The 22,635-nt window shown below is 41.4% G+C and overlaps 2 protein-coding genes across 3 annotated transcripts in view; both read right to left on the bottom strand.

The window, feature by feature from the left end:
- The window catches only part of PAXBP1 (PAX3 and PAX7 binding protein 1), a 32,606-nt gene extending 27,718 nt beyond the window's left edge, over positions 1–4,888 (bottom strand). Inside the window, exons 1-3 of the mRNA XM_015415537.1 lie at positions 4,438–4,888; positions 4,292–4,382; positions 114–242 (exon numbers count right to left, since the gene is read on the bottom strand). Coding sequence (XP_015271023.1) covers positions 114–242; positions 4,292–4,382; positions 4,438–4,764 — 547 coding nt within the window. The 5' untranslated portion in view covers positions 4,765–4,888. The remainder of the gene's footprint in view (positions 1–113; positions 243–4,291; positions 4,383–4,437) is intronic.
- A 12,949-nt stretch (positions 4,889–17,837) lies between these two features.
- On the bottom strand, positions 17,838–22,042 carry LOC107114109 (chromosome unknown open reading frame, human C21orf62). 2 transcript variants are annotated; one of them, XM_015415544.1, is made up of 2 exons: positions 21,979–22,042; positions 17,838–19,012 (listed from the first exon to the last, which is right to left on the bottom strand). In XM_015415544.1, exon 2 carries the CDS (start codon positions 18,957–18,959, stop codon positions 18,285–18,287), a length of 675 nt encoding a protein of 224 aa, XP_015271030.1. In that variant the 5' UTR covers positions 18,960–19,012; positions 21,979–22,042; the 3' UTR covers positions 17,838–18,284. The 2 variants fall into 2 exon arrangements, with proteins under 2 accessions (XP_015271030.1, XP_015271031.1); XM_015415545.1 differs by having other exon boundaries at positions 21,975–22,026.
- Positions 22,043–22,635: the final 593 nt, after the last annotated feature.

Raw genomic sequence — 22,635 nt, 5'->3', positions numbered from 1 at the left:
GAAAGAGAAGCAGAGACAAACACAGGAAGGGGCAGACAACTACCTTTTTCAATAACTATGTGTTAGATTTATGAAACAAAATTACACTTTTGGTTACAATTTTATAAAATTACCATCAGTTGAAGAATTAGTTTCCACTTTTATCTTAGATTTTTCAAGATCTTCCTTGTATTCTCTTTTAAGCAGCTTTACTATCTTTTTGCTGTAACTTGATTTCTTCACTTTAAAGACTTCTTCAGTTTCTTTAAAAGAGAAATAAAAGAAATTATAAACAGAACAAAAAGACAGTGGAATATCTTTTCCAGCTATACAAGAGTTGCTGTTTTCAGACTGTAATTGTATCATGCACACATCAAACAAGATTGATGGCCCTCAGGCTCACACACCACAAAGACAAGGCACAAAAGGAAAGAGAAGTAGAAGGAAGAGAGAGATCAGTCTGATCATGTCTGACTCAACTGAACAACAGGCTAGCCTTCCCTTTCCTCTGGTGTTTTTCTCCTGCCATATAGGGTGCAGTCTCCTAAGGCCCTAGTGTGGGCAGAGGCTAGTGTGTCCTTCTTCAGTCCCTGGGCAAGTGATAAACTCAGAGAAAATGCTATATCAAACTAACTGTTGAATCTGCTTGGTCAACAATAGTTCTGGAAAACTGATCTGCTCTGCTTTCTATAACAGCAGTTAATCCATTCAACAGCAGAACTCTGACTAAATCACTTACTGATCACAGTAAGGCAACAAGCCTTACTTAGCATTCATTAATTACAATGGGTTCCAAGAAGCCCTGTAATGCTCCAAGATGCAGTGTATCCTTGCAACATTCTTCTAGATCTTTAATCGTTTGCTGCAATAGTTAAAAGTTTTCCCCTCATTTATTTTAAAAGGTGGATTTCTAAACTTTATACACAGAAAATCTAAAACAAGACCTTTGAAAACAGGTCAGAATCCAAATTTAGTAAACATAATTCTGAACTTAAATATTTAAGTTCCTGAACAAAGGCGATTGTATAGCATCAGCCCTTCCCTTCTTCTCTTTGTACTCGGGACTCAAAACAAGAGCTAAGTTAACTTTGATTTAGATTTGATGAAGATGGACTGCTTTTTACAAGTCTTCCACTTGGGCTCAGACAACATCTACAAAGCCAATGCATACTAGTTGTGAATAACGGGGAGGGGGGAATGTCCTTCAAATACAAACAAGCAGTAAGACTGTTGCAGATCCATATTTCCATATATTTTCAAGGAAAAGATACTTATTTCTACACACTTTATAACTGATGTGCCACAGGAGATGTTTGTTCCAAAATACAGTCTTTACAGACATGGCTCTTACAAGGTCTCAGTAAAACAATATGAATACCTACATCCAAAGTGAATCAGACTTAACATAAGACCCAAACCTCCCTTGATTCGAAAGACAGGAATTTGAACATCATAGTCATATTCCACAAGTGCAGCTTGTTCTAAGGCACACTTACACATACTTGCTCCATACAATCCATAGGAACAGAGGTGTTAACCTATTCAGGTCCTGCATACAGGTAGACATTATACAGACTAATGTAGGCCTAGGAGTTTCCCACTAAGGAAATGTACCAGCAAATGAAATTTGGGCTGGGAAAATGAGTGTGATCTTGCCAAAATCCCAACTTGCTACTTTTTGGCTTCCCTATTTTATGGCTGATTATAGTTTTGCCTCAAAAGGTTCAAAACAAACAAAAAGATTAGTTTAATTTGCTCTAGTTCTAGACTCATCCAAACAAACAGTACCATCCAGACTGACTACTCCCGCATTTAAAACAAACATAGAATCAGAAAGCACATATTTCCTTTCAGGACCTCTTCTGTGACAGCCACAGGAAGTTAGTAATGAAGACTGTGGAGCTAGCACAGGCCTTATACTGGTTAGCATCAGTTGCATATTACAGCAGGGAGATTCACTACACAAACAGTGCAGCAAAACAGGGTCATCTGAATATTTCATTAATTGAACAAGATAATGAGCAAATTCAAACAGAAGCCACTGTGGCACATTCCCGTGGTCCTCTAATAGCATTTGTGAGAACTGTGAATAGATTTTTTATTTATATTTACATTTATATCCCCCCCTCCCCGCCATTTGGCAGGCTCAGGACGGCTAACAACATCAATAAATATACATTAAAATTCCAGTTAAAACTGTCACTCAATATAAAATAATACTATATAAACATCATTTACAATAAAAGATGGCAGTCTTCTAATATCAACTGTCAACTGAATGGTGTTATCAGGCTCCCACCCAGCTATGAAGCCTCAGTTGGTGGTGCCGTTGGAACTGTTGGTACAGCTGGTAGTAGGGCCAGGGCCATGAAATCGAGGCGCCACCCTACTTAAAAGCCTGGCGGAAGAGCTCCGTTTTACAGGCCCTGCAGAACTGTAAGAGGTCCCACAGGGCCATGATGTCCTCTGGGAGCTTGTTCCACCAGTGAGGGGCCACCACAGAAAAGGCCCTGGCCCTCATTGTAACCAACCTGGCCTCTTTAGGCCCCAGAAGAGCCAGGCAATTTTGGGAACCCAATCTCAGTGCTCGCTGGGGTATGTGTGGGGGAAAGGCAGTCCCTTAGCTAAGTGGGTCCCTGGCCATAAAGGGCTTTAAAATTAAGAACCAGTACCTTGAACTGTATCCCGTATGCTATAGGCAGCCAATGCAGGGTTTTTAGGGCGGGCTGGATGTGTTCCCGCATCAGAAGACACAACAACAGCCTTGCCGCTGCATTCTGCACCAGCTGCAGCTTCCAGATTTGGGAAAAGGGCAGCCCCATGTAGAAAGCATTGCAGTAATCCAATCTTGAGGTGACCAATGCGTGGATCACTGTTGCTAGGTCACTGCGTTCAAGGAAGGGAACCAACTGCTTAATCAGCCATAGATGGTAAAAGGCCGACTTTGCAGTGGCTGCTACCTGGGCCTCCATCGTTATGGCGGTATCCAGGAGCACTCCCAAACTCCTAACCTCGGGCGCTGGCACCAATTGTGCCCCATTGAAGGTTGGGAAAGGGATCCCTAACCTTGGACCGCTCTGACTGAGGCACAGGACCTCCGTCTTCATTGGATTCAATTTCAGTCGGCTCTGTCTAAGCCAACCAGCCACGGCTTTCAATGCCAGGTCCAGATCTCTCGGACTAGAGTGTGACTGGCTGTCCAACAACAGATTATCTCCCAATATCACCATAAACTCAGCCTAGGGACAAACGGTTTCATCAAACAATATCTTTACCTTTGGCTTCAAACAGAACTACTACTTATTATCGAAAGGCACAAACTAATTTCAACAATTTTCCTTACTGAACTATGAAAAAAGGCGAAGAAAGAATTACGCTTTAGCCTCCCCTCTTTTAAAATACATGGAAGCAGCAATCAGGAAGAGATTGGCTCAACTCCATATTTCAAAGGAAACAGCAGTATTTCAAAATGTGTGTCTTATTCTGACCCTAGGAATTCACTCACTATGAAAAATCTAGTAACAGCAGTTCTCAGAGATACTCCCTGTATCTTCTGCAGTTTTTCCATGATACAGGTATTTAATGTTTATTGCAAATGGAGTACATGCATTCTTGTGTTCATGCATCAAATGTCACTGCCAAAGCATATTTTGTGGAGAAAAGCAATCTCTATTTCATTTAAATGAGAAATATTGTACTTGAACATGCTATTTAAACTAATACATGTACAATCCCTTCACAGAAGCATCCCATGAAAAGCAACTAAGGTAGGAATGCAGAATAATGAAATCCAATGACACTTCTGAATAAATCCTAATCAGGACCATTCTATAAATGTTCCAAGCAACTACTGCAGCAGGGAACTGGGATACAGCAGTGATCCACAGTGCGACCATAGTGTGCCCATCTATAGATTCCCTGACAGCAATTTCCTTCTTCCACAAATCAAATAGCAAGTCCTGGCTTTAGACAACTTTGTGTCTTCAAATAACACACTGAATCAAAAACAGCTGCCTCCAGGACAATGCCTGGTTCGCAGTCTCCCAATATTCTGGGATTGGCACCAATACCCCATGGTGCCCATTTTGTAGCGGCACCCAATTCTCAAAACTGCCCCGTCTCAATAAACTGGTTCTGTCCTGGAGAGTAAAGAGTAACTGGAGAAGGCCATCATCACGAGCGATAAGTTCGGCTAACGTCACCACAACCAGCAGAGACGACCAGGTACGTGGAAGAGGAAAAGAGAGACGCAACAGGCGGTGCGGGATGGGACCCAGACAGGAGAAGGAGCGGGCCACGCTTGCTCACTTACCCTCCTCTTCGTCTTGGAAGCTGAGGAGCTTGACGCTCCCGCGCGACGGAGGCCCCCCCGCTTCCTTGCTCTTGTTCTTCCGATCCTTAACCTTATTTTTGGCCGTTGTTTCCAGGCGGGAGCTGTGGCGGGGGGGCAGCCGCCACCGCCGCCGGGTGTTGGAAAGGAGGGGGCGGCGGCAGAACAGGCGGCGGGGCCGTCAAGACTGGGCTTCCCCGGCCAACTGCATCGGCACCGCCGAAAGCGAAGCCACTGGGCCCCCCACCGCCACCAGCGGGAGAGACGAGAGGGACGCAGCCAGTCGGGAGCGGCAGGAGGGGCAGCTTCGGAAGTGGCGGAGCGGCCTCCCCCGCAGGCCCATCTCCACCTGGCGGCGGCGGCAGTGACTGTGGCGGTTCCTCGTCCCGCTCTTCGTCCTCCTCCTCCGACTCGTTCCGCTTCCGCACATTCACGCGCCGCGCCTTGCGGAACATTCCTGCCTCGGCCCAACGGCCACCGATCCTAGAGGCTGCCAAGGAGGAGAGCGAGCGAGCGAGCGCGCGAGTACCGCAGCAAGCCCAAGAGCGCGCGCCGCAACTCACTTGTCCCCTGCGTTCGCAGCAGCCACCGCAATATGGTAACCCAGGAGTAGTTACAGCGCCATCTGCTGCCCACCACCAATTTGGCCCTCCCAGCTTCCCGTCATGGGCGCGGAGAGAAACAGTCGACTCGAAGTACCACAAAGTTCACGTCAAGGATAGAGCGCCTAGTCGTGGCCACTATTGACGACACAACAGCGACAGCACAGGTAGTAGTTAGTAGCCATCTTGAGTCTGATGAAACGGAAGAGGTCTGTCACGTGGAAGGTTAAACATCTAGACTCGAAGTTGCCTCTGGTTTTTAAGAGTGGGGAAAACCGCAGTGCGCGCGCAAGTGGGGGTGTTTGTTTTTTTAAGTCTTCTGGCGTGAAGGTCATTGCTGTTTGGCTCCTTGTCTTTTTTCTCTCACTTTTTAAAAAATAGTAACGCGACGAGGACTGATTCTCTTGTGCTTGCCCAGCTAAAGTAGAATCTGGAGGTACATGTGACGGGTCCCTTAGCTTTCTAAATTTTCATCAGGTTCCTACAGCTGCGTTTTTGACAATGGTGTGGTCTGATGTATTTAATTCTGGACCTTTCCCGCATACGGGGGATGAATACAGAACTGCTTACTTCACTGCAGCTCCCTCTCTCCTCAACTTACCTTTGCGGAGAGAGCTTGACTAAGGTTAAAAGTGCCTTGGGGGACAGACTTGGGGGAAAGAAGTAGCAAGGAAGGGGTAGCCCTACCAGACAGCCTTTCACTATTAAAAGTCCCCCATCTTTCATCTTCCTGTGTGACTGGAGCAGATCTAGATTTGAACAAACTGCTCTGTTGTGATTTTTTATTTGTTTATGTTTGTTTATAGTCCACCTTTTCCACTAAGACTCAAGATCAGGGCTGTAGCTGATGGTGGGGCGCATGGGGCTGCATCCCCTATTGAATCTGCAGCACCCCACCCCAGTCTCCCCCTTTTAATTCTGAATTTTGGTGCTGACGCCTTGCCTTGGCCCGCCCTCTTCACGCAGGTGCCTGCCAGCCCTCCTCTGCCTCAGACCTGCCTGCCTCGGCTGGCCCACCCAGGCTGCACACCAGTGCTGACGCCTCACCTTCAGATGGCTGGGGTGTTGGAGGAGACACCAGACAGCAGAGAATGTGCCTGACTTTCATCCCTCATCCTTCCCAAAATAAAAGCCCCCTCTTGAATGTGTTCCCCCCCCCCATTTTTCTGGCTACAGGCCTGCTCAAGGTGTATTTAGGGATGCCAGCCTGCAGGAATCCCCTGGTTTTACAGCTCATCTCCAGGCTACAATGATCAGTTGCCCTGGAGAAAATGGATGATTTGGAGGGTGGACTCTATGGCCCTGTACTCCACGGAGGTCCCTGTCCTCCCCAAGATCAATCTCCAAATCTCCAGGAATTTCCCAACCTGAATCTGGCAACCCTACCCCCCATCCCCCACCTGTGCGCAACCCTAGTCACCATGGATTACATAGTGTAAATTGAATACAATCAAACAGGTTGCAACATCCAGTACAGTGCAATAGGGTTTGTATTGCAAAGGTCTGAAGACAAGAAGAAATCTGAAACAGGTGAAACAAAACCTGAAAGCATAAACATTTAAACATGACACATTAAACAACACAAAAATTATATAGTGGGAGCATACTTAGAGCAACAGAACACAGGAGTATAGTCCACAAATTCTGTCTCTTTACCAAAACACCTTTCTGGACCCATTCGTTACAGCGTAGCCCTCTTACCCGCATAGCCCTCTTACCTCTGTATTGCTTGAATAAAGTCAGGATGCTAGGAATCTTCCTAAGCACATTGGGCAGCCCATTCTATAAGGTGGGGGCCACAACCGAGAAAGCATGTTGATTTGCCCATTTGCAGGGTAGCACCTGCAGAAGGCCCTGACCTGGATGACCCAGAGTACCCTGATCTCAGAAACTGAGCAGGGTTGGCCATGGTTAGTACTTGAATGGGAGACCGGAATAGGGTTCTTATGCAGAGGCAGGCAATGGCAGACCAACCTTGTTTGTCTCTTGCCTTGCCATAAGTTAGCTGTGACCTGATGACATTTTCCACCACCACTATTCTGCACTGTTGTAGCAGAATATAAGGAAAGAGGCAGTGTTGCAGATATGATGGACCAAGGCTATGAAGGGCTTTGTTTGTGATAGCCAATAGGCAGCCAGTGGAGTGATTACAGAATGGGGTAGTTTGGTCCACAAAGGCATAGCTTCAAGGTCTGGTTAGATCTGCATGTAGTGTTAGGGGGAGTTTTCAAAATCCTAATATAAAGATTCACTCAAGACTTTAGGCTACCAGAGCATGCAGTTTCAATAAGATGATCATCCTGATGTAAGCAGAAAAAGAACAAGCTGGCATACTGAACAAGATTCAAAGTTCTTCTTTTGTAGGATGAAACAGACAAAAGGCTGGGGACTAGAATTCCAAAAGAAAGTTCACCAATTCCATTTTCAAACATAATTCACTTTTACCCTCCTTTCAGAGTATGCCCTGCATTCTTACTATGGGGAAAAAAAATAAACCCTTTATGCATTTTTCATGAGAGATAAGGATGGAATGGACCCTTGACTGACATAAGAGATTAGTAGGCCGAAGAACAGATTTACAATGGGTGTGTGTGTGGCAGTTTAGGGAGGAATATAACATCTTTAAATATCAAGTCAAACATAGGCTCACAATTTAGAGGCCATTATAAGAATCTCAATCTTGCTTGACATTCAAGATACATGTAAAATTCCTTAACACATAGCTTCAAGGATAGTAAAGGTAAAGGTTTCCGTTGTGCGAAAGCTAGTCGAATCCGACTCTAGGGGGCGTTTCCAAGCTGAAGAGCCAGCACTGTCCAAAGACTTCTCTGTGGTTATGTGGCTGGCATGACTAAACACCGAGGCACTCTGTTACCTTCCCACCAAAGTGGTACCTATTTATCTACTTGCAGTTTCTTGCTTTCGAACTGCTAGGTTGGCAGGAGCTGGGGCCAGAGACAGGAGCTCATTCCATTACGTGAAGCAAGAGTTCCAAAGGAGAACAACTGGACACTCAAAGAGAGTTACGCGGCATGAATCTAACATCATAGATACGAAGTTGTACCTACAACATAACTTGAGATTCAGTGTGGTGTAGTGGTTATGAGTGCCAGAGTACTGTCTGGGAGAACTAGGCCTGAAGCCCCACTTGTGCTGTGAAAGCTTGCTTGCGTGACCATGAGCCTGTCATTCTCTCTTAGACTAACCTACCTGAAAGGGTTGTTGAGAGGATAAAATGGAGGAGAAGAGAAAGATGTAAGCTGCCTCGAGTCCCCATGGAGGAGAAAAGTGGGGTATAAATGAATTAAACTTTTGCTTCATGTTTTTGGTAGAGTCCATACAGTCTGCTGCTGTTCCTTAGTTGTAAACAGTCATCAAGGTGCAGTCAAGTGAGTTATATTTACATATGAACCAAGTCTAGAATTTTCTCCATTTTACAACATGACTGTACTGTCACCTTAAGTAGCACTGTTACTTGAAATCTACTGTTCCAGCACTTTATTAGATCATTGTTCCAGCACTTTATAATGATTGATAATTGAGTTGTTTATGGTTGTTTTATGACTGGTTTTATTGTACTTATAATTGTATTTATATATGGAATTTTATGTAAGCTGCTCTCAGCCTGCCTCAGTGGGGAGGGCGGAGTCTAAATTGATTGATTGAATGAATGAATAAATAAATTTTATGTACTTAATATGCCATCTCCTACCCCCCACCCCTCCACAGATAGTTTGTTTTGATTCAAGGGCTCATCTCTGATTGGCCCTGTTCAGCCTGTTGTTTTATTTGCACTTTAAGCCATCTTGAGTTCTGCAAGGTAGATAGACAGCTAATAAATGTTTTAGATAAATAAAAGGTTAAAAAAGTGCAAGGTGTGCTCCTGTTGTTACTAAATTATTATAGCTATATATCTTGGGTTATTCTAGTAGTGTTCACGTGCTTTCAGCAGCTGTATAACAGGCAAATATTCAGAAGTCACAGACCCATGTTCAAATCCCTGTTCAGCCACGCAGCTCACCTAGTGATCTTAGGCCGATCACTCTCAGTCTAGCTTACCTCACAGGGTTATTATAAAGATAAAATGGAGAGCTCCTTGGATCAGGGCTGGATTAAAATGCTGTAGATAAACAGAGGGAGTGGTTTCCAGGCAAGCTTGCATTTTAATATGTTTTGTTCAGAAATCAAGATGTTTTCTTTACTTGCCTTGTTTTCCTTTCATGTCTCTGCTTTATCTTTTTTGAACACTAGGGGACAGTAGAATCTTAATGTATTCACTTTCCTCTTGGCTTCTAGTGATTCCAGTTCTTCTAAGTGATACAGTGCAGGAATAACTCACCAAAGGATTTGGTTTATAAAACACTGTTAAATTAAAGACTACCAATTAGACAGAATTCTTAGATCCCAAATGTATTTCAAGGATATTTAATGAAGCCCAGTAAAAACTTTGTGCATGGATTATCTTCTTAGTGCTTTGAGAATACCTCTGTACTGACTTTGTGGATGTATTTCATTGATTAAAATTGTAATTCACAAAACCTCTGAAAGTGAAAGCCATCAGGGTTTTATTAAAACCAGTGTAAGCTGCCCTGAGCCTGCTTTGCGGGGAGGGCGGGGTATAAATTAAATAAATAAATAAAACAAACATGAGAGACAGTGTAGTTCATGGATGGGAGTGTTAGCTGTGGTCTTTGGAATCAAATCCCAGCTCAGGGCCAATTGTTTTTAGGCTATTTCAGCACCATGAAGAACTTGTACTTCTGATTCCCTGATTCCAGATTCTTGAAACTGAATTTGCTTGTAAACAGAACAATCTGATGCTATGCAGCAGTACGCCAGTCAAACAATCAATGGACATAGACTGGAGTTGCTCTGCAGTCGATTGCACTGAAAGTGTGCACAGTGTAAGCCCGCAAGCCTGCTATGGTGTTTTTATGGACTGTGTTACACTGCTATCTGATGAAGTGTGCCAACAACGGACTGTGCCTGAAACTGACATGACCAAGAACGCCCGGTGAGAGTGCCTACCGAAGACCGTGTTTTCCAATGGTTGCTACTCCAGAGGTGTTCCAGTGTCTAGCGTACTCCATAGAACAACGCACGTGGTCACAGAAAGCACAAAACGCCATTTCAAGCCAGCCGCATGGTCACCTACCTCCAGGGCCCCCTCCCCCTCGCACCAACGAAGCTGCACGTACTCACAAAGACCCTGTATTCAGCCTGGCCGCATGGACATGAGTCATCCTTCTGCATAAGAATACCCCTAGCCCAGGTGTCTTGATTGAGTTAGCAACTAGATCTCAAATTGCCCTCCAGTTTCCTGGCCCACCCAGAAAAATACAGTAGCCAATCGCTAACCTCTTGGCTATGACAGAACACAGTGTCATAGGGGAGGTCCCCTGGACCCAGCTCCTCCTCTAGACCCCTTTAGATATAATCCAGAATGCACCCACAGTTCGGTCTCTTGAGCCCTCTTAAGTTCTCTCTCTCTCTTGTGTTCCTGACCTCTCGCCCAGGACCCTGAAACCCCCCATCACTCTCTAACGACGCCATCTACAAAACCTGCTTTTCCTCTTAAGCCCAGCTTGCTATCCCATATCCTACCCATCCTTCTTTTTACTCTAGTATTGCACAACTAGAGTCTCTTTGGCATGTGGTCTTAGCTGGTCTGAGTCCATTCGCCATTCTTTTCTAATTTTCTCCCCATCCTCACCCCTTTGCTGGAAGTTTGGAGCCACGCAGTTGCAGCTAGGTAATTATAACCCAGAGCATCAACCACCATAACTGTGTTGTATTATTCTACCTTAATTTCTTAGTCTTGTGTGCTGTAATTGTTCTATGTTATTGAGTGAAGTGTGTCAGTAAACTATTATTATTATTAAGGAAGTCTGCCTCAGTCTTTCATTGGGAACCTCGGAAACAGTGTCATCCTCCGTAAACATTGACGGAAGAATCCCGATAATTATAACTGTACCGGTTGTTTCCCTTAAGGAGCAATTCGGCTAACAACAGTGCTCAGTTCCTATAGTTAAAGTAGTATTAGCTAACAACAGTGCTCAGTTCCTATAGTTAAAGTAGTATTAGTATTTATTGTTATGGTCAGCGACCAGAGTAGTTAAACAACAATTAACAATATTTCCATAATACAATCAATTAAGATTCTTGTAGTTAAAGTATCTCCATCCATAGCTGCCTGCCTCTTCCATTCCATTCCATTCTTCCATATGGCTACAATGTTAGTTTGCATATGGTTACTGTTTTTACATCTGCACGTGTCTTTGGCAAGAATAAATGGGAAATTGGCGGGGCACATGCAGGGAGGCATAAATACTCTGTTGCTGATGTCTGAGACAAGGGGGGGGAAAGATAATTTTTGTAGTCTGAACATGAGGAAAGGACTGAGGTTGGAAAACAGAGGAACTTAATTTTTCGCTCCATAAGACGCACTTCCCCCCCCAAAAAAGTGGGGGAGAAACTGTGTGCGTCTTATGGAGCAAATACTGCAAAAAAGAGTGCACGTTGGGGACCTTAATGATGCCGTGGGGAAGCCTGCAGCGTGTGTGTGTGCGCGCACGCGCTGAGTGTGAGTGTGTGCAGTCGGGGTGGTGGTGGAAAGCTCCCGGCTCCCTCCTCCTCCTCTCTCCTCCTCCGCAGCGCGACCCTCGACGTTCTGCCGCGCTGTCGGGGGAGGCGGCTGAGTGTGTGTGTGTGTGTGTGTGTGTGCGTGTGCAGGCGGGGTGGTGATGTGCATCTTATGGAGCCTGCAGCCAGATTTTTCCCCCTGTTTTCCTCCTCTAAAAACTAGGTGCGTCTTATGGTCAGGTGTGTCTTATGGAGCGAAAAATACGGTAGTACAAAGTGCTGGTTAATTTGTAAGTCCTTGAGCTACAGAGATCCATATTTTAACATTTAATTGTACAAAGATGTTCTCAAGCCACCCTGAGGTTTGGAATAAGATAGTTATAGTAAATAAATACATGATTCAGAATTATTTTCACACACTTCATAAATTGACCATGTTATCTCCAGAGACAAGAAAAATTGCTTGGTGACTCACAAAAAAAGAAAAGAGCTTTGTGGAATGATGCTCAATAAATAAAACTGCATACAGCTATATTGTCAGAACTTTGTACTGAACTGCTTACTGCAACACCGCTTACTGAACTTATCAGGATCCCAAGTATCAATTACTTCTTAAAGGACATTACCCACACATAATTATTATCAGGTGTCAAGAGTTATGTTACTAGTAGAAATACACATTTATCACATTTCAGTGATGCAGTAATGAATAATTAATATTGTACAAGAATCTTGTCTTGAAATATAATTTTCAAAACAGATGGGGATCACATTTTTCTGCTAATATGTTCTAGATCAGGGCTGTCAAACTCATTTCTTATGAGGGCCGGATCTGACATAAATGAGACCTTGTTGGGCCGGGCCATGTATGTCATAAAATGTAATGCCAGGTAGCAGAGATATAAACTTTATAAAGGACACAAACACATAGAGGGTTTTTTTAACTTAAAATAAAAAATGCTTAAAACATTAGCACTCTTGCAATATTTTGTTTATTTAACAGTGTCTGATAACTGACACCTCTTGCTCTGAATTATTGCATCAAAATGTCTGTGCTGTTGCAATCTTGAGTATGCTGTTCAGGTGTGTATCTGTAAGCTGCAAACATATGATGACGCAGCAGCAGCAGAACCGGAAAAAGAAGATAGCCAGTTCCCCTGCAGGCCTGATAGAAGCCCTTCAGGGGCCTGATCCGGCCCCCAGGTCGCATGTTTGATACCCCTGTTCTAGATTGTTCAGTAAAATGAACCAATAAACCAATTATTGTTCTGGTTTTTCTTTTCTTCTTTTTTTTTCCAAAGCAAGAGATGTTCAGAGGTGGTTTGCCATTGCCTGCCTCTGCCTAGCAACCCTAGACTTCCTTGGTGGTCTCCCATCCACATATTAACCAGGGCCAAAGCTGCTTAGCTTCCAACGTCTGATGAGATGAGGCTAGCCCAGGCTATCCAGATCAGAGCCACTTTACATTTCAAATTAGCAAAGAAGTTGTTTACCTGTACATAAATTTGAGTTGAGAGTCCCAGCCTGTCATGGCTGTCCTGTATTAAAATACATAAGACATGTATTTTAAATATGCATTTTTTGCACACAAGAATTACAAGAAACACATATTAGAAAACAGGATGAAAAGCATCTGCAAATAAAAGGCCTTGGTAAAGCATTCTTATCTTCCGATGAAAAGAAAAAGAGGCGTTGTAATATATGTAAAAAAGTATCTTCAACCAGAACAAATTTATAATTCTAAAGATGGAAGAATTTTGATGGTTACAGTACAAAGACAAATAAAGAAAATGCTTATTGTTAACATCTATACTCCAAATCAGCACCAAGAAAATTTTTATAAGAAATTAAAAAATCTGATTACCCAACAAGACTTCCAGGAGATCTGCATTATAGGAGACTACAATTCAGTCTTTGACACAAAGGAAGACAGAAAAACTGACTCTGGTAAAAAGAAAAAAAGGAGGAAAAAGGAAGGAGGTAAAGAGTTTCCACCCTCCCTCTGTTGTCTTTTGGAAGAACTAAATTTGGTGGATGCTTGGAGAGTCAGAATTCCCTCCTCATGGCAATATACTTTTTTTCAGCAATACATGACTCCTGGTCCAGATTGGATATGTACTGGATATCCTCTACATTCATTAAGGATCTTTTAGAAGCTGAGATTGAAGCCGGAACATATGCAGATCATAAACCTATCTCTGTAGAGTTGCAAGCACAAAAACCTAGAAGCAGATGGACTATGAATACTTCTCTTTTGAAAAACCTTAAGTTTGTTAACAAAATGAGGGAAGAACTTAAAGCTTTTTTCAGGTTAAACCTGCAAAAAGAAACACCCTTAAAGGTAGTATGAGACACATGTAAGGCCTTTTCTAGAGGACTTCTGATTCAAGAATCTGCTAGAGTGAATAAACAGAGAAGACAGGAATATCTTGAGTTGCAAAAAGATATTCAGATCCAAGAAGGGAAGCTCATGATAGATTCCACAGTACAAGAGACGAAGTCTAAACTTAAGCTATTGCAACATAGAATGAACTGTTTATTATCACAAGAAATGGCCAAAAAAATATTATTTGCAAAGCAAAATTTCTTTGAAAATGTGAATAAACCAACGAGATGGCTTGCCTACAAGATTAGGAAACAAAAAGCCTTGAACAGAGGGGATGGATCAAAAACATGTACAATACAGGAAATGAAAGTCTTAGTAGAAAACTTTTCTAAAGAGCTATACAGTAAAGCGGAGGTTAATATGGAACAGATAAAAGAATATTTAAATACGCATCAACCGAAGAAATTTACAGAAAAATAAAGTGAAGGAAGCAGTCAGTGGTAGTTACAGGGCTTCTAAGCTTATTTTGCAGTTCTGTGAACTTTGTTATTTATGCAGTATCCTGCGTATATCCTCCTTTTTGTTTCCAGGCATGTGTGGATGTAAGAGCAAGTTCTGTATTTTGGCAGCAAATGGAATTGGCAGAGACAATTCAAGGAAACCCAAAGTTACCAGAGTGGCTTTCTACACACCCTTCTCATGAGAACCGAGCTGATCATTTGGACAGGCTTATACCAGAAGTAAGTGAAAACTGAGGACGGTTTTTGGCAGGCATAGGAAACCTTCTTTGCCCAAGTGCTGAAAAAGTGTAGCATTTACTTGTGAAGATGTTGAATGGTTTTGGAAGGGGATTAGTCAGACTGATGGAGGAAATTTATGTTGGAAGCTTTGAAAGACGCATAGGCTGGCGCTAACTTTGTAAAGATGATCCAGGCAATTTACACCAAAGAAAAGGCAGAGGTAACAATTAATGGGGAACAGACACAATATATTGAAATCCAAAAAGGGACAAGACAGGGATGTCCACTTTCCCCTCTGCTGATCATTTTCGCATTGGAGATACTTAATGACTCAATAAGAGGACAGAAAGAGATTAAGGGCCTGAAATTAAAAGGGGAAGAATATAAACTTTTGGCATTTGCTGATGATCTAGTATTTATACTGAAGAACCCACTGGATTCAATGTTTATCTTGAAACAAAAACTTGGAGACTATGAACTTGTAGCCAGCTTGAGAATAAATATCAACAAAACTAAAATAATGACTAAAAATATGGAAGAGGAGCGGGCAATTCAACTACAAGAAACCTCAAGTTTCCAGCTACAGAAGAAAATAAAATATATAGGAATTGTAATGACAAATAAATGCAGTTCATTACAAGAGAATAATTACAAAGAGCTACTGAGGAAGACAAAACAGGATGTAGAGAAATTGAAAGATCTACAGATATCTTTGATGGGACGTATTGCAACAATTAAAATGAATATACTTCCAAAATGGTTATTTTTATTTCAAACAATTCCCATTTTGCAAAACCAAAAAATCTTTAAGGAATTAGAACAAGCGATTTCAAAATTTATTTGGCAAGGCAAGAGGCCCAGAATAAGATTAAAAGCTCTTCAAGATGCAAAAGAAAGGGGGGGCTTTGGCCTACCTAACTGGAATCTGTATTATAGAGCAGCTGCATTAATGTGGATTAAAGACTGGGTCACATTGGAAGACGAGAGAATATTGAAATTGGAAGGTCATGACCTCTTGTTAGGTTGGCATGCCTTCTTATGGTATGGAAAGGCAAGTACACATAAATACTTTAAGCAACATTGGATACGGGCATCCCTAATGAAAGCTTGGGAAAATATATACAGGCATTTCTATACAAAAAATTAAAAACTGATTGTCCCACTAGAAGCTATTACACTCCCAAATGCTTACCAGGAAGAAATACAGAGAAGGTATCTGGATATATTGGACTCTGAGGAACGTTTGAAACCACTAGAAGATTTACCATGGTGGCAAAGAGCGCAAATAGAATCTAGATTTACCAAATATAAGAAAATTGGATTCTATAAAAACTTGTTAGAGATTGAAAAGATTATTATATCCGCGGACCTAAAGCTTATACGAAGACTTTATGTACTTTTACTTGATGATTTGTTGTTGGATGAGATAGTGAAAGGGAATATGATTCAATGGGTGCAGAATATAGGGCATAGTATTAACTTGGAGCAGTGGGACCAAATATGGAAGAAAAATATTAAGATCACTAAAGCTATTCCTTATAAAGAAAATGTTTATAAAATGTTTTATAGATGGTATGTAACACCTGAAAGGTTAGCTAAAATTGACTTAAAATGTTCTAATAAGTGTTGGAAACGTTAAAATAAGGTTGGCACATTTTACCATATGTGGTGGCATTGTGAAAAAACTAAGAAATATTGGGTAATGGTGCATGACGTTTTGCAAAAGGTGTTAGGTACGGGAGTGATATTTAAACCAGAGGTCTTATTGTTGAACATTTTACCTGAAAATTTCAACAAAGATGATCGCTATTTGATTGTATATTTAACTACAGCAGCCAGAATTCTTTACGCTAAATATTGGAAATCAACAGAGATACCAACAAAGCAAGAATTTATAAACAGTTTTGGAGGCAGCGGAATTGGATAAATTGACTTTATTGATAAAAGGTTTAACAGACTCTACATTCCAGAATACTTGGACATGGTTCTATAATTGGTATGATAATCACATGTAGGCAAGTTTATAATGGACAGACTATTCGTTGATTAGAAAGTATATACTCGATTGAGGTAGAGTTGGATGGTTACTCAACATAATATACAAGAATAGAGATTAAGGTGGATTAGGCATAAGCATGTTTGTTAAAAAGAATAATAACCCCCATATATGTGTGTATGTATGTTTATATGTTTATTTTGTGTTTGTGCAAAACATGAGAAAATTTCAATAAAATTCTGCATTTCGGGGCAGTTTACAATAATTGCATTTTAATGTATTTGCATAAAACATTTTAATGCAAAATGATGTAGGATTGTGGCATGATTGAGAGGTAATACCAAACCTCAATTTGATGCAACATGAAGAAGTCTTTTGTTCTTGTCACCTTCCCCACTTTTTTTGTCTATTCAGAATTATTTACTGATATCTGTTTTTAGCATAAATGCCGTTGCTTCTAACAGGCAAATTATTATTTGTGCTTTCCTTTCCCTGTGATCTGCAATCTTAAGATATTAAGAGGAAGGAGTAACTATAATGGCAAACTGTGGTTTGCACTAAATCAAAAATTATAAATTGACCCTGAGCATACAAAGTGGGGGAGGAAGAGCGAACATACAAGCATAGGGTGATCCTGTTGTCCTCCACTTCTTACGGAACTTCTTAGTGTTGATCATAATGCTTTATGGTTCAGATGTAATGCTAAACAATGGTTTTGTGCTACATGAGATCTTGTTCACATAACATCAAACCATAATGTGGCATTGCTTCTTAATGATGCCATTATATGGTGACCTTAGAGCAAGGTGATTGACAATTAAAAGGCTTTTGTGAAAAACAAAGAAATTAACTGGTCAGGAAGAGCATGAATCCAAAAACTTGGGTAGCATTGAGAAACAAAAAATACAGTAGTCTGCATGACTATTGGAAATTTGTGTATTTTAATTTACCCAGTTATTCAGTATCATTTGGTATGCAGTCTAATTCTTTGAATATCTAAGTCCTGATTCAGATGGGTAGCCATGTTGGTCTGAAGCAGCAGAACAAAGTTTGAGTTCAGTGGCGCCTTTAAGCCCAACAAAGTTTTGTTCAAGGTATAAGCTTTCATGTGCAAGTACACATCTTCAGATACAGTGAAACAGAATTTGCGCAACCATTACATGTAGGTAGGGTGGGTGTTAGTTGCCAGGAAAGGCTAGTTAGAGCCAAGATGCATAAGTTACTGGGCTATTATAGCTGAGATTGAATTAAGGCAGCTGGTAAGATCTGTGAATAGCAGTAAATTAACATACAAATACAAGAGTTAACAAGCAGATGTGAGAACCAAGTTTGAGTCTAGTGGTACCTGTGCATGGATGGAACTTTGATTAAACAGTGAAGGAGCAGTTAAGTGATGGATGGCATGCACTAGATGGTAACACTAAATAATTTAGGATTCCAAAAGCTGCAACCCTAAGAACACTTTCCTGGGAGTAAATCCCATTGAGGACTTCTGATTAGATCTTACTTTGGTTTGCTCCCAAACGGTGGACAGTTGGTACAGGAGACTGAAATTGAACAAACTTATTGAAACAGGAAATACAAACCATTGTTAATAGTATTAATTTCGGTTAGGCTTTGATATTTAAATACAAATGAATGGCAGGAGTTCAGCTTCTAAAACGTTGCCTTACTTATCATGAATGCATTGGATCATGAATGCATTGGAGGAATAGGCAAGTATGCTGTGTCAGTAGATGAATGTTATGACATATCTTTTGTTATTAGTAATGAAGAGGTTATCAGAATATGGCAGACTTGAAAAGTGGTTTGTTATGTTGGAAATATTTTCTACACTGTATGATTTCAGTGGGGAGTAGGTGTTGAAAAGAGATGTGTATAGAACAGAAATATAAGCAATAATTTTCCTTCCTTTGCACTGCACCTTCAATTTATCTTGCACGTTGTTGTCGTAGCTACTGAAGATGGTTAAACTCTGCTGTTGTAACTGACCATTGTGGTCTCTTTTTATCTGTAGTCTTCGCAATCCCCAGATCATCAGGTACTCTGTTGGCAGTGGAATGGAGCCACAGAGTGAGAGCTTCAAGTCATGCACTGCTGTAGAGTTTAACAGCATTCCCAGCATAGATGTGTCTGTGAACCAAATCGTCAGATTGTTGTAGTAGGTTTTGTCTATTGAATTAGGCAAGACAGTCTTACAGTTACAGATTAGGTTTGCCAAACTGTAATCACAGTCATTGTCGCCAATATCATCAGGACATGTGCAATTACGAATTGTGTTTTCCTTGGTGAAAATTAGAGTGTTGTTTTTTTGGCCCTGTACAAAACAATCCACACAAAAGCCAAAGAAGCCAATAAAAAAGAGATGATGCTTTTGGGCTACCGTCATTTTTACAGGGTTCATAGCTCCTGGAACCTTGCTGCTTTAAAACAGTGACTCTTATCAATGACTGTCACCTACAAAGAATAAAAGTAGCATTATTACCATAGAATAAATTTAGTTTCTAAAATTTTCTACCTCACACATGTTCTGTCTTCTCTATTGCTAGTTTGCATATTAACAGAACCATACTAAGGTTGATGCAGGCTAGGGGCAATAATTGGTTTGGAGACTCTCTTCCAGCAATGGGATTTCAGTTAAGCTTTTGACAGGGTTCCTCATGATGTTCTGATGGGTAAACTGGAGAACGGCGGACTGGACTCTAGGATAGTTCGTGGGATAGGGAACTGGTTGGAGAACCACACCCAAAAAGTAGTTGTCAATGGCATTTCATCTGATTGGAGGGAGGTATCCAGTTGAATGCCACAGGGCTCAGTTCTGGGCCCGGACCTTTTAAATATTTTTATAAATGATCTGGATGAGGGGGTGGAGGGACTATTCATTAAATTTACAGATGACACCAAATTGGGAGGAATAGCAAATACACTAAAAGAGATATAATTCAGTGAGATCTGAACACACTGAAAAAGTGGGCGGATGTGAATAAGATGCAGTTCAACAAGGATAATTGCATCTGGGTAACAAAAACGACAAGCACACATACTGGATGGAGGACACACTTCTGAGGTATGGGTGGACTGTAAGCTAAATATGAGCAGTCAATGTGATGCAGTGGCAGAAAAGACTAATCAGGTCTTGGGGTGCGTCAACAGAAGCATAACATCCAAATTGCAAGATGTCATCATCCTGCTGTACACCATATTGTTCAGGCTGTACCTGAAGTACTGTGTGAAGTTCTGGAGGTCTCACTTCAGAAAATGATGTGGAGAGCAACAAGGATGATCAGGGGCCTGGAGATGAAGCCCTAAGGAAAGTCTTTACAGTAAGACTTGTTCAAGAGTAGAATGAGCTGCCTAGGGAAGTGGTAAGCTCCTCACTGGCAGTCTTTAAGCAGTGGCGGGTCAGACACTTGTCGGGGATGCTCTAGATTGATCCTGCATTGAGCAGGGGGTTGGATTAGATGGCCTGTATGACCCCTTCCAACTCTGTGATTCTATTCTATGATTCAGTTCTCCCTAACCTTCACCATACAGAAACAGTTTCAACCCAGGCTCAAATCCATACTTCTCTATGAAGTCTTTGGAGTTGTCTTGGCAAGTCTCACTTTGCCTTCTGTACAATTGGGAACAGTCATGATCAATGTTCCCTCTAAGCTGTGGAGTCTCGTCAGCAAAAATTCTACTTCGTGAGCTTCTGACATTAAAGTTAGGAGCAAGCGATTTGGCTCCTGCATAAATTAGTTTGCTCCGGAACCACCCTTCCTGAGCAGAGACAAAAATGTGTGAGCTGGAGGCTAAAAAACTGTGAGCTAGCTCACACTAACTCAGCTTAGAGGGAACACTGGTCATGATCTAGCCCATGGAATCCTTTCAAGGACAAATTCTAAGGTTCACAAAACAGATTAAATGTAGTGGTAAGAAATAAACAAGCTTGAAGCAGATCCCCCCTAAAAACACTGCTTCATGTTCAATTGTTTTGTAACTTTTAATGCTGTGGTAAAATAAGTGGTGCACCTTAAATCAATTGATCGAGGATTTCCACAGAGTGCACATTGGAGCCTTATTGGTAATTTAAAATGTTCTTGTCCTGCACCTAGCTTATGAGATGGCTTACAAAATTATAACAAAAACAATGTTTTATGGTTGTCATTGGGTTCTTAGACATTGACATTGATGACGGGATTGGTTACTGAAGCAGCTGCAGGGACTTCTAAAGATCCACAGCCAAGAAGAATTTGACTTTTGAAGTCAAACTGTCAAAAACAATAGCAATAAAGATTCTGCATAAGCACTCCCCCCATCCCCCAGTATCTGGGCTTAAGCATCAGGCCAATGAGTGACTGCTTCAGGGGCACTGCACCACATTGCTATTCAGAGGCAAATCTGTAGTAGACCAACCAGACTCCAGCCCATCTTTTTCAGTGTTATAGTTGAGTGCATGATTTTTGCACAAGGTTGTTGATCAGAACAGTGACCAAGTGAGATTCTCTATAACATCTCCTCCCAAAGAAATAATCACTTTGGATGCCAAAGTGTACTTTGTCACTTTGTCTATATTACTGTCAAAGTGTCTATGTCACTTTGCATGCCAAAGCCAGAGACTGTAGACAGAGATTCAGAAAGTTGCACTTGTCTCCCTCTCATATTTCCTGCACTTTTTAACAAGGGGTATAATTTTTCCCACTGCAGAGCAAAAGGTGATGGTGCATTTGCTGATTCTGAAGTCCATGCATTTTGAGCCGTGCTTTTGTCTCTGCCAGCATGCGTTCAGCAGTTTGAGTAGCCCCATTCTCATGACTCACAGCTGTCCAACAAATGTCCGGGCAAGTACTTCAAAACCAACCTCTGCTGCGCAGAGAACATTTTACTGTTCATGGTGGCTGAAGTATGAAATTAGATGGAAGCAGGGTCATTTATCAGAGTATGCGTTGCTGATAAGGGAATCTCATGCTAAATATGAAGGTGTTTAAACTCCAAACAGAAGCCAGTAAACACCTTGTTCATAACGCAGGGATCCTTCTTTGGTTGGGATTCTCTGCTGTAGATTGCTTTGCATCACAAACTAATGCCAATTACTTTGACTTGGGTTTTCATTTGCCAGAACCAAAAGACTTTGGGGCAATTAAAAGATTCCTAAAGCTGTTTCCAGTGAGTCAGCTCCTAGCTGTAATTTTATGCACTTTTTTAACAAATGAAAAATATGCTGGCTTCTTTTGAAACCCAGAGTTTAATCCCTACCTTTGTGAGTATCTCTTCAATCACATACCAAAGATACCAATAGGAAAACAGTTAATGTTAAACTTCAGAGGTCAAATTCCTGTCAGCTGCAGCTCTTTGGAGGTCAGTGGAGTACTTTAGAAATACATCTGGCCATAAACATCTAAGAACTCAATATGCATTAATGAGCAGATCCACTTACTAACCCACAACACGACGTCTCACAGTGTCTCCTCACTTTGAGCTTGGTTTCCAGGCTCCGAATTAACTAAAGCAAAACATCTACTCTATGGTATTCTGACTGCACTATAAATAGACTAATATATCACTCACACATTACTGAGCTCTGTTTGGATTGGTTTATCTTTTTGCCAACTAACGTGCTGCATGCAGCATTCCCAGATAAGGTTTTAATAATTTAGTTTGAAAAATACCCTCATGCCGAAATCTTCCTGTAAGCATTGTCCCTTCTCTGGTAATGCAGCCCAATAACCTGAGCAGATCTAACAAAAAAGGCCTGAAACATGTAAATGATGACCATCTAATCCTACAATACCTCTATACAAGTACCTGTAACTCTATACAAGTATTACTATTTTACATATTAGGATAAGAAAAACTGTAGTTAAGGGATTTTTATAATACCCATATGGGTATCAACTCCTGGAATTATTTTCCTTTTACATAAACTTGCAAATGCCAGTGGAATGATAGCATTGCCAATGTTTGTTTTAGCAAAACATGTGGTATCATAGCAGCCTGTCACTCCCACTACATGTTTCTGCTCCTACTGGAAGAAAGCATTCTCCAATGAGACTGAAAGAGGTAGGAATTCAAAATTCACAGGATGCAAACAAGGTTGC

Source organism: Gekko japonicus, unplaced genomic scaffold (genome assembly GCF_001447785.1).
Source record: "Gekko japonicus isolate JY-2015 unplaced genomic scaffold, Gekko_japonicus_V1.1 scaffold1865, whole genome shotgun sequence".
NCBI lineage: Eukaryota > Metazoa > Chordata > Lepidosauria > Squamata > Gekkonidae > Gekko > Gekko japonicus.
Note: the sequence above shows the minus strand (reverse complement) of the source record. Positions and strands in the feature narration are given on the sequence as shown.